The sequence below is a fragment of the Meriones unguiculatus genome, chromosome 1 (assembly GCF_030254825.1).
Source record: "Meriones unguiculatus strain TT.TT164.6M chromosome 1, Bangor_MerUng_6.1, whole genome shotgun sequence".
Taxonomy (NCBI): Eukaryota; Metazoa; Chordata; class Mammalia; order Rodentia; family Muridae; genus Meriones; species Meriones unguiculatus.
Genome location: NC_083349.1, coordinates 43,668,785 through 43,687,512, shown reverse-complemented (window position 1 = coordinate 43,687,512; position 18,728 = coordinate 43,668,785). Strand labels below are relative to the sequence as shown.

The following is an 18,728-nucleotide window of genomic DNA, read 5'->3' as shown; positions in this document are numbered from 1 at the left end:
AGTCAGTTGGCCTCAAGTTTAAGGCAGGCAAAGAAAAATGAATGCCAAGCAATCGATAAAAGCTTCACTTAGAACAGAGACAGAACAGCACGGAAGAGGTCAAGTCCAAAGCAATTCAAGGCACACTCACGGCACTGTTCTGGGCTTTCATCAGAACCATCTTCACAGTCGGGATCCCCATCACACTGCCATCGGTTAGGAACACACTGGCCGTTTTTGCACACAAAGTCAGATTCAGCACAGGTCTTCTTCACTACAAGAGTTTAGTGCCAGAGTTAGAATTAGAGTCAGTTATCCCAGACCCCACTTTTCGCATTAGGTAAAAACTAGATTTAGGTATGTTTTCCTTTAAAAGTAATTCTGAATCGATTGACTGATATTCAAACTGTTGATATCTAGGGAGTCTTTAGAAAGCTCATCTTTTCCTCATAGGTCTCAGGAGAGGGAGTTATTTATTGGAGAGACTTGAAGGCCAAAAGAGTCAAGGGAAGACAAAGGCTGTCCATTGTCTTATGATCCAGGGGCATCTTAAAATGAACTAGTCTGTTTACAACGCTATCGCCATGGATTTCTTTCAACTCATTCACGCACTCTGAGATGTTTTTCCCTAAGACCATTTCTGTCCCTATAACGGAACACTTTATAGTGGACATTTTGTAAAGGAAAGGAACTTATTTCAGCTCAAGGTTCTAGAAACTGGGACTCTTAAGAGCATGCACTAGTGACTGCTCAGCTCTGGGGGATGATCTCATGCCTTGCTGTCTTGCCCACTCTTTCAGTAATTAATCTGGTCCAGGGAGAATTTATTCCTCCTCACTGATCTAGTCACTTCTTAAATGCCCTAACACCTCTCACACCATTCTTTTAAAATTGTTTATTAAAAATCAAACTTCAGCATGAGCCCCAGAGGAGATATTTTTAATAACCATAGAAAATATTTTTAATAACCAAACGCTCCATCCTATGACTGGTCCTTAGGGTAACTGTTTGCTATGGAAAGAATGGTGTGTCTTCATATACTTCATATCCTGGAATCCCTGTTGTGCTGTACTAGGAGGGAGGACCTGAGGGATGTGATTATATCATGAGGATGGAGTCTTTGCAGGTGGGATGGCTGCCCTCATTAGAATCACGGGTGCTTGTTTACTTGCTCACTCCTATCATGGAAGGACATAGGAAAAAAGCAACCATCTGCAATTCAGAAAGAGGGCTTTTATCAAACCCACTCTGGTAAAAGTGCTGCCACTTCTTGGGGGACTTTCTAGCACTCAAAATTCTCAAATCAAACTTTCATCATTTACGCCATCCTGCCTATGGTATTTTTGCCACAGCAGTGTAACCCAAGATTGTTTCAGGGGCATATATCACAATGCATGCATTCAGAGTAAAGGTATGTAGAGGTATGCTCCAGAACTGAATATTGCCATTCCTACCAGCCTTCCGGGGCAGAGGAGCTCGCCCCCTAGACAAACTCAAAGCCAATTATAACACTTATAACAAGCGGTAGAACTTGGAATTCAAAGAGATTTTAGCCAAAGTTTGGTTTAATATCAACCAAATGAAAATCACTGAAGCTGCTGGTGCTAAGTTCCATAATTCACAGCTCCTACCAAATAGCCAAAAGGCAAAATATCAACTCTACTATGTAGAGTTACACTACAGCTTTTCATCGTTCATTAGACCAGGAGAGTAAAGACAAGCAGAGCAGGGGGTTTGGTCACCATACCCATGAAGGAGTTTGAGAATCGGAAAGAACCTTGCCAAAGTAGCCAGGTAAGACACCAACACCCTGTGACTAGATTACACTAGATTCTTCCATGCCTATGTGTCTATACTTTCTACTCAAACATCCATTTTCAAACTACCACTCAGAATCAGTGTTCTGTATTTGTAAATCATCCAGAGCCTACAATGCACTGCGACTTTAACAGAGATTATTTGGCGCAAGTGCTTTAAGCTAGGTAGAGGCCTCAGGAGCTAGGGCCTACTCTTAGGTCACTCTGGTTCAGCCTATAAACTTGGGAGACAGTTACTTTGAAACAGTCAGCATGGGCTAATGAATTATGATGATCTCTAAGGGCTTATTCATAGCCTCGAACTACATAGCTAAGGAACCATGGAAAGCCATGCCAGCTCATAAATTCACCCCTGTTTCTAGATCACTATACTACGGTGTTAACACAGAAAATACTATACAAGGCTATACATGTTCTCCAGGGCCCATATGGAAACAGAGGCCAGGCTAAAGAGCTTGTTGCGTTAATTCAATCTGTGGATCACCGCTGTAAATTGCAAAAGAGAGAACAGGGTAATGGCCATGAAGAAAGCAGATGATTTTGCAAGGTAGAAAATGCCATGGTGATATGTAAGATCAACTATGCAACAAAGAGTTAGAGCAAAGATACATAAGGACATGTCTTCACAGAGTTCATTTTTCTCAATCTTGAGCATATACTGTAAGGGCAAAGAAAAGATACTTGAATCAACACTGACATGCAGACAGACAGTGTTTTATAGGGAAGGAAAGCCATTTCTGGGAACCCACAGAAGCAAGTGGCATATGGAATCCACACTCAAACTGATTGATTACACTAGATGTCACTCTCAAAAGTGAGTGCTCCTGAAAATGACAACCAGTGTGGGTCAGAAGTTAGGCAGGGAAGTCGGAAGGAGGTTTCGGCAGTTTTAAGTAAATAGTTTTTCCACTTCAAGCCCACGTTTAAGGCTGCTTTTGGTGATGCTTACGCTTTCCCTGTTTACCTCCATGGATGGGAGCTAGCATCAAATCTGCCTAGCGGTATGTTTAATTTATCATTCCTCAAGTGATCTTGACTCACTGTGCTGTTCATCTACCCCCCTTCCTCACCCAAATCTTTCTACCTTGTGGCTGGTAGAGAGTATTTATGCAGAAAGGACTTGGTCTGGTTATTGCTCCTATGATGACCCAGGTGTTTCTGCTGAGTTAGATGATAAAACCTTCTATAACAGGAAGTATAAAAATAAGCAAAGTAAGGCTTTTGCCTGATACATGATTTTTTTTATTTTTTACTTTTTGGTAGACTTGTTCTTTTCAACCAAAGAACAGTTGAAAGGAGGTCCTCTTAGTGAGATACAGATTGAGAGAACCATATTCTCTAAACAACCTAGAAACAGTAGGGAACTCAATGTCTCCTGGAGCAGACTGAAATCTTTATACTAAAAGCACACAAAGGAAAAGGATAGCACAGGAGAACCATTCTTGGTCATGAGATTGGGGGTAAGTTTTTACAGAATGGACTTTCAGAGCTGGCACTGGGGTATGGCTGGCTAGGATTATGTTTGTGGCATTTTAATGATGATAAACAAAGAAGCAGGCAAAGGCATAAAGAACATGCCAGGCAGTCCTCATGAGACTTGATAAGCTAGAGGCAGATGGCAGGGGAGGGGAACTCCCCCTTTCAGTGGACTAGGGTAAGGGAATGGGGGAGGAAGAGGGAGGAAGGGTAGGATTGGGAGGAGTTAAGGGAGGGGGGCTACAACCAGGATATACAATGAATAAATTGTAATAAAAAAAAAGTTCATGCCAGTCAATAAAATCTGACATGGCCTTTATTTTTCTTCTGTTCCTGAGTGCTGGGGTATGCATGTGTCTCTATAAGCAGCACTGTAGGTACCATCTTTCAAAAGGCAAATGACAATGGTCACACTGATCTCACTCAACATTGCTCAGGGATTTTAGAATACAGAACAAAGGGATTAAAAAAACTAAACTTCAGCAAGAATTCCAGGTCTGTGTGATCTTGGCATGAAGTTCTCAGCTATTCTTTGTGACATAGGTCATGGGGCCTACACACAGGCATTTCTCACAATGACCTTATGATAGAGGCTGATCAATGGTATGATGTTATGTTCGTATCCGTTTGGGGAAAGAATATTTTCTACCCTGCCTAATGCTTTCAAAGAAGAAAATATTGTGAGCAGAGAAACAGAAAGACTCCTTTTCTGATCTTTGACATGTGCTGGCTTGTTATTTTTACACCAGTGAGTTAATCTCAGACATGTTAAGGGATTTCATAGTATCCGTAGCTTGCTGTCTTCTTGGATCAGAGCCACTTGGGACTTTAAAGATTATTTTATTTTTGTGTACATGTGCATGTCTATATATTTGTATACCATGTGCACCTGTACATGGGCCCATACCCAGGGAATATCCATGAGTATCACATAAGAGCGTCAGATCCCCTAGAGCTGGAGTTATAGAGAATTAGTGAGATGCCCAACACGGGCAGTAAGAACAGAACTCAGGTCCTCTGGAAAAGCCACATACAATCGTAACCACTAAGACATCTCTGCACATTGCCGTGTTTGTATAAAGTCACTTTCAAGCAATCTTCCGTCTGCTTCTAGGTCTTCTCTTTTCTTTCTCTGTTTCCTATAGCACATGCCTGTCTGACATAAGATAAATCAGGTCTTCTCACTTGGAAGAAATCCCACTTGGTGGCCAACATTCCATATTCAAGTTGATTACTTCACGTCAAATATTCAATTATAGTCCTCTAGATCAGTATAGATTAATTGGACTCTGATTCAAAGCGATACTTTTTATTTGTAGAATTTCAATACATTTGTAGGAACTAACAGAATACCTGCACATTTGAATCAAGTGCATAAGCCCAATCAAGAAGTAAAGCTTTGTGACAAGCGAGACTGCCAAAGTCTTCACTTACCACAGTTCTTTTCATCACTGCCATCAGCACAGTCTTCATCTCCGTCACATTTCCACAGCAGAGTAATGCAGCGGCCATTTGTGCACTGGAATTGGGAGCTGTCACATTTGCCTTTTTTCCCTAGGATGAGAAAGGAACATTGAACAATGCATGCATTGAAGGTGAGTCAGAGATACAAGTTCCCCAATTTCCCTGGATAGGACAGCTGCAGATTCAGCAAGCTGTAACATTCTAGGGTCCAGCCTTGGATGGGTTTGGGGACAGTGGGCACCAGTAGCACAGTCTTTCACTGGGCAACAAGCTAAAACAGAACACGAGAGTTCCAGCTTTTCTCCCAGAGAGGCACAGCTGTGATCCCAGGTTCCAACTAGTAGAATCCAGAAAGCAGAAAATAGTTATAGAGCTTTTGAGAAATCCAGTCACACGCTGGCCAGTGATGTTTTATGTCACCATCTCCAGTGGTGACTGTAAAATTGTAAGAGAGCAAAATAATTCCCAGCATCTAGAGAATACTCAGCTGAAGAACCAGAAGGAAAAAAAAAATCTTCAGACGAAAAAGAACCACTTCTGAGAAAATTGAAGGGTTAGGAGAAGATTGCAGACTTTAAGCAGCTCGGGAATGCATTGGAAAACATGGACACCCAGCACTAAAATGGCTTCATCGACAGGAAGGGGAGTCCATAGAGAATTGTCTGATTGAGAAGAAGAAACAAAGCATGCAGACCACCCCGGGCATATTTCCAAAAAGCGTGAAGGAAGGACCCGCCCCAGAGAGAGCTCCAGTACTCTCCTCTGGGAGAAAATTTAAAAGGCCTTAGTGCTGCAAAGGATAGCTCATGGACACAAGGCAAGATAATGATGGGCCTGACCCTCTAAAGGCCTGTAAGAAGGTGGATGTGCTTGTGCTAGCCCCTAGAAAAAGGTCAAGACACAAGAAGATAAGTACAGAAAAGCTTATAGAATAAACATATAAAGAAAATATTTTTGTGTAACTGTGCAGCATGTGTTTTAAGATGATATCAGAGTTTAAAATTCTAAAAAAGTGGGCCAGTGAGACGGCTCATTGGCTAAAAGCACTTGCTGCCTAGCCTGATCACCTGGGTTCAAGCCCTGGAACCTATGGTAGAATGAAATGACTCCTGAAATTTGTCTTCCAACCTTCACACTGGTGCAATGGCATGTGTGCTCCCTACCCACGGAATAAGCATATAATTTTTAATGTTTAAAAACAAAAATAAGGATACTTCATTATTAAAAACAGAAATATGTTTAGAAACTTTTTCTAAGTTGAGGGTCCACCAAGCATATTTTTGAAGTGACAACAATGTCCTTGGCCTTGACTTTTCACTCACAGCCTTGCCCAGAGCACAACTTCCAATCCTGCAAGTCCATCCATGCTACGCATCCTGTACAGAGGTACCATTTTAATCTTTTACAGGTGTATTTTTCTGTTCCTTTACATGTTTAGATATATTTGGATACACACACACAAACGTGCCATTGTGTTATAACTGCCTACAAGATTTAGTGCAAGTACCATGTTGTATACAGGTAGCCTAGACTCAATAGGCTTGACCATAGGTATGAAGTCAAACCATTGTGGGTTGAATGAGAACGGTCCCCATAGGCTCACACATTTTAATGTTTGGCCTCCACTTGATGGAATGATTAGGAAGTTCCAAAAGCCCACACCAAGCCCAGTCTCTCTCTCTCTCTCTCTTTCTCTCTGGGTCTTTGTGTCTCTGTCTCTCTCTCTGTGTGTGTCTGGGTCTTTGTGTTTCTGTGTCTGTGTCTGTCTTTGTCTATGTGTGTGTGTGTGTGTGTCTGTCTGTCTGTCTGTTTTTCTCTCTCTGGATGAATCAAGTTGTAAGTTTTCAGCTATTGTTCCAGTGTCATGCCTGTCTATCGGATGCCATGTTCCCCATCATGATGGTCCTAGACTAACCTTCTGAAACTATAAGCGAGACCCCAATGAAGTACTTTCTTTTATAAGTTGCGTTGCTCATGGTATCTCATCACAGAAATAGGACAGTAAATAATACAACCATCGCTGTGTGTTTAAGCAAAGGAGCAATGAATTGTTCAACACTGTACTTGTTGGGACTTAATCTCTATCAGTGTGTGATGCATGGCTGTATCTCTAAAAGAACACGGAGATCATTTTCTTCCAGGATCCAGAGATGAGATGACTCAGCAGGCAATGGCACTTGCTACCAAGATTGAGGCATAAGTTTTATTCCTGGGACTTACAGTGTAGAAAGAACGATCTGATTCCTGTAAGTTGTCCTCTGACCTCTTGTGTATGCTACGGCACCCGTGTATACACATAATAGCATAAGAAATAAATAAGGTAATAAAAATCCTTTTTATGTCTAAAAAATTGGAGAGTGACTGGAAGAGCAATCTTGGGCCAATGGAATCAGACCTAGAATAATGAACCTAGTTAGGTCAGAGATGCAAGGGGCCTCTGGACTCTTCTTTGCATAGTGTGTTTGTGTGTGGCCAGCAACATGCAGACAACCATAATCCCTTTAATAGCATTTCCTGGCCACACCCACAGCTTTATTCAAGAGTGCTGCTGCTATCACAAGCAAAGAGAAAACTACTTCTGGAGGCAGTGAGCAGAAATAAAGGGTTGATAATGGTCCCCTGTCTTAAGAACTGAGGCCTCCTTTGGAAAACACGTGTTTAAACACCAGCTCCCCTAACAAGTCGAAAGCATCAAGAAAGCATGGTTAGGAGGCAACAGGGTGCCATTTCTAACTCAGTGGAGAGAGAAAAGGAGAGCAAGTTAAAGCCCTACACCCAAATTCCGCTTCTCCCAGCTCAGTTGCTTTGGCTCATGAGGGACCTGTCGCTTACAGAGTGGTAAACTAAGACTTCACGGAGGTGCTCCATGACCAGGACAGCTAATGTTCAGTGCTTTCTTCATAGTGTGTCTATCCTTCTTCAGGACCAGATTGCTCTGCAATATAAAAGGAGCAGCTCTTGTCCCTTACAGCCCTCTCCTAAACACACTGCATTGACTTACAAAACCCAGCGTGAGTCCTGGGGTGCATGCAGATTTGCTGGGGGAGGGTGTTTCCAAGCAGAAAGCCTTCCGATTTCCTGCCACCTCTCTTCACTTGCAGCTGGGGCATGCTGGCATAGGAACAGACAGGGCAGAGGCAAGCACAGACTGGAACTCTTGTGTGAAACACACAATGCTCTAGTTGGTCTCTCTAGTGTCAACTACGCCCTGCCGTCGGGGAGAATTCTGAGTTTTGTAGCTAATTCCCAAAGAGATTAAAATTTGGCCCAAGTCAAGCTTACCACATGGGTGTGACTACCTTCAGGTACTGTGTATATTGCTTTTAAAGATATACGGACCTTTCTGCTCTTAAACTTTTAGCAGCTAGAACTTGGCTACGAAGCAATATAACTTGATATTTCTTACCAACATTTCATAATGTTTATTCATTCTACAAATGTTTTATAGAATAAAAATGCTAGGGAGTTACAAAGGAAACAAGAGGTGAACATCGCTTGTTTGTCTTTAAAACCAATAAGCTAAGTGTGAGGTATCTGGCTGCCTCTCCCCACCCCACCCCCGCCCACACTGCCCCATTGCCACTGTGCTCGCAGGATGTTCCCCATCTTCTCAAAGCTGGAGATACATGTTCCAGGAGCCATTTGCTGGTTCTATATCCTTTCAGTTTGATGGACTATGGGAAGAGAAGGAATCTACTTTGAGGACTTTATTAGAAAAAGGAGTTTACACTCAGAGCATATAGAATAAAACACACTTAGAAAGGATAGTTCATTGCAGTAAGGGCTAAAGAAACTGACATTTGAAGGACTTTCATTATGAAGGACAAGTCAAAATGAGCCAAAAAAAAAAAAAAAAACAAAACAAAACAAAAAACCCAAAACATTGAAATCTGTAGAGTGAGAATGATAACCATGCCATCAGTCTTGGAAGTTGGTTTTTGTTGTGTTATTTTGTTGTTGTTGTTGTTGTTTTGTTTTCCCAGGATTAGGCCTGTGCGAGAGAAGTTCCTAAAAAATGAGGCTTGTGTGATGGATCTTGTAGATACTCTAGCTTTCTTGGAGCTAAAAGCCCAGGATATAATATGATAAGGCTAATACATAGTTCATGGTCATTCTGGTCTCTGGATTTAGATGTAATATACAAGCTTTCAACAGTAATATGTTAAAATCCCTGTAGATTTGGCCCAAAACAGGGTTATAATAGACATAAGAATTTTCATCTGCTCATTCTAATATCTAAAGCAACTTCTACTTTTTTGGTTTCGTTGGTTTTTGGTTTTTAAAGACAGGGTTTCTCTGTGTAGCCTTGGCTGTCTTGGGCTCACTTTGTAGACCAGGCTGGCCTTGAACTCACAGAAATCTGCCTGTCTCTGCCTCTTCGAGTGCTTCTGCAATTACAGGAGTGTGCCACCATGCCCAGCTAATCTAATTTTCTTGTCTTACACGTGTCCATGTCACCCAGGCTTCTGCTTGCTTATCAGAAAGTTACATGTCACCATGATACACATGATACTTTATTACATGAGGAAGACAGTAAGTACCAAAACATTCCTGCTTGTCTAAAAGATGATTGAGAAAAGGTGCTGGTAAGCCAGATGCATTGCTAAAGGGTCCTCTAAAGAGAAGCAAACAAAGACCCTAAGCCTTATGACCATGCCTCTCCGATTTCTAGCTCCCTCAGCACTTTAGGGTTGCTCCCTGTTCTGTTGAGGTCTCTGTTCTATGCACTTCTGGAAGAACTCAGCCACTCAATTGAACACAGAGACCTCAGCCACCAGCCTGGAACACTAAGGTTTTCTCTGCAGGTTCCAAAATGATCCTACCTTTCCATATGGGTGTTCCATTGACACCATTTCTGCTTGGTGGTCCAGAACTGAAAGCTTTTGATTAATTGATGAATTGATGAATTAAACTTTTGATTCTCAACCCTTTGGGCATTATGGGATTGTAGACCTGTAGTTTTACCTTCAACCATGAACGTGAAAGTTAAATCTCAAGTTCACTAGTACAGTTCACCGAGGAAACAGACTGGCATGAAGTCATCCACAACCAAGTTTCTTTAATTAAGCTGAGCTAAGCCACGGTACACCATAAAGAACGTTGAGAGTGGGAATGTTAGGGACTCTATACCCCTGGATCTGTCTGCTCCGAAGGTGGGAAGCCGGAGTAAATATAGTTTTCAGTGGGTTCCTTAAAACTGCAGGGTTCTAAGAAAATAGCTCAGGGCTAAAGGGATTGGGGGTGGGATAGAGTAGGAGGCAGGGAGCCTGGAGTTCTGCCTCCATTGCAAAGAGAAATATTCTCTTAGTGTTAGTTGAGGAACATGAAAAGGCTCCTCTTCCACGAAGAGATTAAACTAAGTTTCCTTCTAGCTCGACTATTGAGCAGGAATACCTTTGTCCTTTTGGGCCAGAAGATTTGGGGTCACTTGTACCTACCCATGTATGTGACTATTAAAGTTAGTAATAGATAACATTCTCCAAAATGTTGAAGAACATTCTGCCTTTGTTGTCACTTACAGATGTCACGAGACTTCAGAACATAGTATCCATGACCCAGGAGCATTGCTCATCTAAATAGTTAACACACCCACTGCCACACACAGTCAGCAGTTCACTGGCCTCAGGAGGTGTGGGGATTTGAATGCACAGATTGCCACTGTCTAATTGGTTCATCGAGGGTTAACATGGAAAATCAGCATCTGAGCTTCAGTAAAGCGCTGCCTGGGCCTTACAGTGAATAGCCTAGCTGGCTTTCAGGATGGGCCACAGATTTCCCTGTAGGCTTTGAGTGACTTTGGCAAGAGTCCTCTGGCCTGAATGCCTAGAATATTGAGAAGATGTTCATAGTATCAGGCCCAGCGGGTACTTAAATCGGGAGGGGTGGGTCTGGTGTTGCCACCCTCTGCCAGGCCCAGCACTCCCTTCCCATGCCGACACCTAAAGGTGCTATCATCTGCTGGTATTTCTTCAGTCCATTTCTTTTGGTACTTCTAGGGCCACCAAGGGCATTTATTTTTAGTCTGCCTCATCTCTACTGCTTACTAATTTAATGCCAATCCTTCTATTCATAGGCTAAAACTCCTTTTAGGACAAACAGACTTCTGAGTCAGCAAAAAAAAGTTTTTCCGCTGCAGCAAGGTGCCCAGAAAAAGGTCCTGAGATCCGAATAGTAAACTGTACAGTTTGGTTATCACAAGCTGATCCATTTACACCTGATTGGGGTCATCTTAGAATCATAGGTATAATCGAACACTTTATTGTTGGCCAAGACTTCTCATCTCTTACCTCATTAGCTCTATGTGATCTTTCCTCTTTCCCTCTTTACAGTTTAGGAAAAGAAAAAAAAATACAGTGACTTACCAAAGACTATCCTGGGCTTATCTAAGAGTTGAACCCAAGTGCTCTGGTTCTATATCCCACGCTGTCAAGCACACAGATGACAGTAACCAACTCAGGACTACATTCTAGAACATCCTATTTGCTTAGAATTTGGCTAGTACTGTCTACTGAAATCCATCAAGAATGAAACAGTTTCTCAAGAAGACATTCTACAGTATAGCTTTATGGTTGAGGTAGGGCTATTTCCTATCCCCATCCTGGCCCTTTAAATAAGCTGCTAGAATTCCACTAGCAGCTCTTTCTAGAAGGACTAAGTCTCTTGATCTTCTTGATTAGGGCACATTGGCTGAGTCATTGTAAAGGCTCTCTACCTTATCTGCCTGGGGATGGAGAACAGTCCAAGCGGCACCAGCATGGAGACCGAGATAGAGGCAACGATCATGGAAGAAGCTTTGTTTTCAAGCTTGAAATTGCACACTGAATATACTGTTAATTCCCATAAGCCCTCATGTCTGTCGCTGGGTAGAGACAGGAGATAAAGGAAAGTGTTTTACAGCAGACATGTTGCTGACAACCTGAGTACAGCTTTTGAGCACATCGTATAGGTAGCATTCGTCTGAATGCCTTAGCAGATATGCACAGTAAAGCAGTTTGTTCCCAAACCTACCCTCTTCTCTTCTGTGTCTCATCTCTACTCGGCTCACCACTTACTCTGAACCAGTAGCCCAGAGGAAGCCCAGACTCTTCTCCTCTGACTTCGGGCCATCAAATCCTGGCCATGTCTAACCCTTCATCTCTCACTTGATCTAAATTTAAGCCACCCTTCCCTTTGCCTCCAGGCTGTCGCAGTCTCTATCCAAATTAAGACAGTGATTTAAGCCACTTAGACTCTCCAGAAGGGCCTAGGACAGGATCATTTCCTGGCTTCCCACTGACTCCAGGATTGAGTCTCAGTTCCCTACCAGCTTCCCCTGACTTCTTCCTCTCAGTCACCACCCACCATCTGCTCTGGCTACCGCAGCTGAGCTAACAACTCTAAGGGATTTCCCTTATTTCTCCTGCCTTACGTCGCCCTCACTAACGTTTTGTTTCTATTTGTCCATCCGATTCCTATTCCCTTCCCCACCAGGGGCAGGATCAGATAGCACCACTTCACTCCATGGAGGCCTTCGGCCTTCATATTTTTGTCCCTAGAGCCAGGTGGGATTCTGGCTTATTTCCCAAAAGTTTTCATACCCATCCCAAAGCCAGTTCCCTGTGGATTTATCGCCTAGCATCCAAAGGTTTGCTAAGTGCTCGTCAATAGTCCTGAATGCATTAGTTGGTTAACGAATTGGCCTGTAAATCCATTCTGCCTTACAGACTTTTGTCAAAATATTTTTCTCAGCTTTTCTGAACTTGAAATGAAGTGGGACCTGCTAAATGAAGTCTTGCCTGGTAGGATCCTCTGAGAGATAAAGTTATAAAGGTACCCACTTCCCATGCCCGGGAGAGTACTTTCATCTCATCTGCTGGCAAGTTATCATTAAAACACAAGGCACGTTGCACATCTGTCTGCCATAATTAGTGAGTCAGTCACATTTACACATGAGAGAGTCTAACACACACGGAAGGTCTGGCGAGGTTAGGAGGTTGCTGTGTCAGACCCAGGTCTTACTTCTGATGTGCTGCTGCTCGTGGGGAAATGCTGGCAATAGCCCACCACTGTTGTTTGAGTCACCGCCTTCCCGGGACCCTTGGCTGAGATAAAATCCCTTCTGGCTTTGGCATGTTAAAGTCTAAGTTGCGGCTGATTTTAGGGAAACATTTTGAGCTGTCATCAAAGCAGCATGTGGGGGGACTCTCAAGACACCTTCAGCTGATATCTGTGGCTTTCATGATCAAGAAACACCAGCTCTGCTTATTCTGTTCACAGCTTCTATGCTCGGCCCTTTTGGGATCTTGAATTTCCTTGTTTGACTTTCTATTAAAAAAAAAAAAAAGGCACAAAAAGGCCAGCTTTCTGGTTTCTGTGTGGACATGATAGCAAGCGGTTTTGAGCAGATGTACAAAGAAGACTGGCTTCAATTTATAACCTTCCTGATAACTTCCCTGCCAGTTAATAACTTAGAGCTTGAGAAAGTATTATAGGAACAGTGAAAATCAGAGGCAGGTATAGAGACTTGAACCGCATACACTAACAGTCTTTGTAGGAAATGTTAAACATATGAACTCTCAAAGGTTAATCATTACGTCCTGGTGAACTACACATTCCCTCAACCTCACCTCCATGCTGAGACTGTTTCTGGACACCCAAAGACTATTGGCCACATTGCCAACCCAGATACACCAAATTGGTGGCAAGACTGGCCACCCTAGTGGGTTTCTGACCCTTCTAAATTGTAGTTTCTTACCCTAAATGTTCTTAAGTGCTGGCTTAGGCATACCCTCAACATCCACCCCCCCAGGGCATTTCTACCACACAAGGCTAGTGAAAAGCCTTTGCACAAACACTGAAGTGTTTCTGGAAATCTCTGTGCATACTCCCATGACATGTAGTGGATTCTGTCTTACATTTCTAATTTAGAGCCTAAATATGACTAGCAGGCCCAAAACACCCAGGGTTCTTTGTCCACATGAAGGCAAAGTGGTCCAGCTTAAAATGCCACCTTCTTTCTCACGTAGCTAAACCACAGCCATCATGTCTAACCAGTTGGGATTAACCATGTTCAGGGCCTTGATTGCAAACCAACACTGGAACCTTAGCAGAGAGACACTGATTCATACTGAAAACAAATAGAAAGAATAAAAATGAGCTAGTTTTTGCTTACAAAATCAGGTTCTCCAAGAACTGGGTTATGTTATGCTTTGAAGATCTCAGAAAAAGCTACCTCAGATTATTAAGAAAACAGTCTTAGATTCCTCCTGTTTAGTAAGTACATTACACTCATAACCTCCATGGAAGGGCTTCTATTTTTCTTGAACGCCATCTACCGTGTCTGGGTGATCATCTCTTGCAATTACTTCAAGTTAGCAGAACCCTATCACCTACTATGTGTAGGGCAGCTGCCTTAGTCTGTGTAAAACTCTCTCTTGTAAGCCAGGTCTATATGTGACAAGCATCATCTCAGGGCCATTTCAGCTCTGCAGTGTCTCATAGGCGAGCATGTGCCAGTGACTTCCCAAAGCAAGGTCAAGTTAACCAGGTCCGAGGCAGAGGCTGAAATGGGAATTACCCAATCTCCATCCTGTTTCCTCCACTTGGAAGAACTTTATACCCTGTGAGGGACTAGAAAATATTTACTATACAGTTTTTTCTTTCTATGCTACGTGGTAAGCGGCAGGGTTTGGGAATCTAAGCCGGAAGCCATATGCCTGGGGCCCTATCTGTGCTCCTGTCCTTAGGGCTGCACTGTAGGATATCACATTTTGTTGGTCTGACATTTTTCAGAGAACAGAAGGGGGTCAGAGCAGCTGTTTAGCTCTTCCACAGAAAGCACTGGGGTGAAGTCCTGTCTGTGGTCATTCATTTTTCTAGAAAGCAGGCATGTTGATCAGGTGTGCAATTGTTTAGAAGGTAGAAGCAGCCACCTTTACAAGTATTGCAGAGTGTTTGCAAACGCAGTTGGTTGGCCTGAAGTCTTTAACACATGCCAGCTCTACTGAACTTGGCTTTTATAAACATGCGGTAAACTTGGCCATTACATACATGCTGTAGGTCTCTGGGGACTCAAGCATTAAGAGCAAAGAGCTGAAATGACACAGGACCAGCACTGGAGAGTCTGGTAAAGAGGATAAACCTGGGGGGAAAGCTTTTCCGGGCTTTAGGAAATGCACTGCCTGTGGAGTCTGGATTGTAATTCTCTTTAAAAAGAAAAACCTTCGTTTTTTTACATGGGTTGCTAGCCTCTCTCCCACCTCTTGTTCTGGTAGGACAGGCATAATTGCTCCGGGTCGTCCAGATTCCTACCTACAGGTACACTGGTGTTGCTGGTAAAACACTCACTCCCAGAGAAAGGAAAGTAGTAAGTAATCGTCTTTTGTCATGTTGGAAGAGCCTTTGCAGAATCCTGGCTTTAAAGACTGCACAGCACCTCACTTCTCAGTCCCAGAGCCCCCATGTCTTCTGCCATCAGCTTTTGTAACGTCTCATTTGTTAACGTCTCTTGTTAGCCCCATTAAAGTTCCGTGCAGAAACTTTGTGCACACCTGCCTGCCCGGTGTCAGGTAGTTTGGAGCAGCCTCTGAGTGCCTGCGCGCGTGCGTGCGTGCATGCGCGCGCGCGCGCGCGCGCGTGTGTGTGTGTGTGTGTGTGTGTGTGTGTGTGTGTGTGTTAGGGGACACAGGGAAGGGTTGGAGAGAAAGATTAAGCATACATGGTCAGGGGCAGAACATCAGTCCACGTGTCTTGGTGTTTTTAACCTAAGGCATGGACAGTTGGAGTGAGGGTCACTGCCTGCTTCAACCAACTGCAAGTTTCCTGTAGTTCGGAAAAAGCTGTTTCCCCAGCTCTGATGGCTTAGGTGTATGCTGGGTTCTCTCTTCCACATTTTGCAGCAACATCATATCCCGCTTGCAGTAAAGGAGGAACGGAGGGTATCCTCACTTTCCTGACCCCATCTGAACGACTTCGGACTGCTGACCAGCTCTTTGCAGGAGCCTGGGTCCTTTCCCAGCACCCCATAAAAAGCAGCACCTAACATTAAAGTCAGCACGTTAAAAATCCCAAGAAAACAAAAGGACCTGCAGTTCAAGTGACTCTTTTTCCCACCTCCCTGTATCACAGTCAATAACGTATTTTGTACCTTCATGTTTTGAAATATTACCAAAAATATAACGCAAGTCAAGTCCCTCTTCTGAGAGATGGTTTAATAAGTTAGCATTACTCATCCATTAATGATTAATGGCAGCGTCTGAAAATTTCTGTTAAGCAGGGCTCCTGTGGGCTCATGGGCTTGCCACACATAGGATTCTAACCTCACCACACACGGGCCCCTTCCAGAGTGCAGGCAGGAGAAAGCGCCAGAGGGAACAGTCCCTCTGAGCCAGGCTGATCTTAAAGGTAACCCAGCTGGGGCAGCTCAATTAAATCCGCGAAGACACGTGATCCACCTTAACGCAATCCAGCCAGCAGCCAATCGCACGGGGCAGAAAAGCCCTGCCCAGCTTCTCACGCTCAGGACAGCGGAACCAAAGGCCCAGGGGCTCCGGGAGCCAGCCTAGCTCGACAGATCGCTCGACCACACACTTGAAAGTTCGCTCGCGCTCCAGGACACACGTGACTGCACGCAGGCGGGCCTTCTAAGCTCTCCGGCGACAGGAGATGGGGACCACGGACTGTTTAGAGCTGGGACAGCGTTCTGCCCTAATTACCTAGAGCGGGTTGGCAAGCAAGCTCTCTGGTGTCACCTCTTAAGACCTCGTCAGTGGCCCACCGAGGATCAGACGGGGGACCTTGCTAGGGAGGAGTCTTGCTCTGGAAAGTTGTGCGACCCAAGAGGGGGGACTGAAAACTCACAAGCCCGACCCCCGGGGACTCTACGGTAGTCACCCCCAGGCCTCCCCAGGTTACAGTCACAGTTGAGCTCTTGGAGCAAACCTTCGGTCCTATTGTGTAGAACAAGGGCTAATGACAGTCGCTGCACCGGGACTCAGTTTCTCTAGGGGGAAAGTGTCGCCCGGAACGAGGCTCGGCAAAGTAACCTGATTAAGTCTTGGTCCCACTCCCCTCCCCCGTTCAGTTATCTCAAAGACCCAGAGGTGGGCGAACGCCGCAGGAGCGGCGGGATCCCCGGAGAAGGAAGGGAAGCAGTCGGAGGACGGTCCGGTTGAAAGCCACACTCGGAGCCCCAGAGCCCGCCCGGCGCCCGGGGAGTCGCAGTCCGGGTGCGCCGGCTGCGCACTTGTCATGGCTCGGCCTCCAGGCTGCCGCCCACCGAACGTGCGCCTGCTCACGGCTGCGCGAGGACTCCGGGCCGGCCGGCACCTGGCGCCCGGCGTCCCCGGAGACGCCCACCTTCACCCACCGAGCGCTCTCAGCCCCGCTTAAGTCCGAGGGGCGCACCCGGGCTTCCAGGCCCCACGCTCTGCCCCGGTCTTAACAGCCCGCCCGGCAGAGGAGGCAGAACCATTGTTCAGTGGCTCCCAAGCCCACAGCCCCTAGCCCTTGTCAGTGGGGGTGAAAACCACGTAAAGCCGAGGTTTGGGAAAGAAGGGGGGACACAGAAGGATGACAACAAGTTCAAGGGACGCTTTAGGACACCCTAAACCCCACGGTCCCTCCGGGCCCGGCTCCCAGTAGCCTCGGCTCTGACAGCTCAGAGGCGCCACCCGGGTGGGGAGGGGAGGCAGGAGAGGAGCGTGGAGAGGCGTCTGCTCGGAGGGGGGGGTGGGCAAGAGGAGCCCCGGGGTCCCCCAAAACGCAGCGATCGCGGCCGCCCGGGCTTGTTCCGGGCCGAGGGCGGAGGGGCGCGTCCCCACTCACCGCTTGCAGTGGCGCCGCCGTCCCGGGGCGCCCAGCACAGCGCGAGCAGCAGCCACAGCGCCCAGCGCGCGGACGTGCCCATGCTGCCCGCCCGGATGGTGCCGCCGCCGCCGCCGTCGTTGTCGCCGTTCGCTCCGCACAACAAGTTACCAGCCCTTCGGAGAGGAGGAAGGAGGTGGGGGCGGGGAGGGAGGAGGCGAGGAGGAGGGGGAAGGAGTGAGGAGCCGGGAGCACGGAGAGCACGGAAGGAGCGGGCACCCCCTTTTCCCCTGCAACTTGCACGCTCTACTCCCCGCCAGCCAGCCACCCGCCCGGCCACCCACCCACCCGGTCACCTCCCCCCCCCCCGCCGCGGCCGCGGTGCGCGCGCGGACCCTGCGGGCAGAAAATAACGCAGGCGTTGCAGAAGAGGGGAGGGAGAGAGGAGGGGAGGGGACGGCGCGGGAGGAGGGGGCGGGGAGCCCGTTCGCCTCCGGGGACAGCGGAGTCGAGCGGCCGGGGGCACCCACCCGGGCGGCAGCAGAAGTGCGGCCGGGCGGCTCGGGGACCCCAGCGGGGGAGCTCAGGCCAGCAGCTCCTGCGGGCACCGCTCTCCCGCGCGCGGTGAGGAGGGTGCGGGGGCAGGTGGCGGCGTGCGTGCGTGAGTGGCAGTGGCTGGGGCCGTAGCCGCCGCCATCCGGACGGCTCCGGGGGCCCGGGGGCTCCGCGCGTCGGCCCGGGGCTCACGGGGGCACCCAGGGCGGCCGCTGGTTGGCTCACGCACCGTCCTCACCTCCAATCCCGGGTGCCTGTCCTAATTTCCTGATCCAGGGAACCTGCGGCCGCAGCAGCTGTGCGCTCCCTAGCTCCCTACTGTACCCTTCTGGCGCCGCGGCTAAGAGCGCTGATGCAACTATTGCTGCTGTTGCCTCCGCCTCCGGGATGATGGAGCTGGCCTTTGAGGGGTCTGGGGGGCAGCAAGGAGCCCTTTCCCTCCCTCTCCTGAGCCCTTAGGGAGAGCTGGTATTGTGAGGTGGGTAGGGAGCATCTTCGGGGCACTCTTCTTTCCAACCTGAAAGTGATGAAGAGGAGGGGTGCAAAAGCTCCGCTGCTCTGCTGTGGGGTTCGGAGTCCCATCTCAATGGCAAGCTCAGATGCCATTTTGTTAAAAATTAAGTGTGTCTTTAAGACAGGGAGAGAGAGAGAGAG

At 46.6% G+C, this 18,728-nt stretch overlaps 1 protein-coding gene across 5 annotated transcripts in view; it reads right to left on the bottom strand.

Moving 5' to 3' along the window:
* Positions 1-18,411, bottom strand: part of Vldlr (very low density lipoprotein receptor) — a 37,023-nt gene extending 18,612 nt beyond the window's left edge. The window contains exons 1-4 of one of the 5 annotated variants that reach the window (XM_021654831.2): positions 18,313-18,411; positions 17,541-17,695; positions 4,707-4,826; positions 131-253 (exon numbers count right to left, since the gene is read on the bottom strand). In XM_021654831.2, coding sequence (XP_021510506.1) covers positions 131-253; positions 4,707-4,826; positions 17,541-17,622 — 325 coding nt within the window. In that variant the 5' untranslated portion in view covers positions 17,623-17,695; positions 18,313-18,411. Of the gene's footprint in view, positions 1-130; positions 254-4,706; positions 4,827-17,540; positions 18,255-18,312 lie in introns of those variants that run through there. The other 4 variants (XM_021654832.2, XM_021654834.2, XM_021654835.2 and 1 more) reach the window with 4 other exon arrangements.
* Between the last annotated feature and the right edge of the window lie 317 nt (positions 18,412-18,728).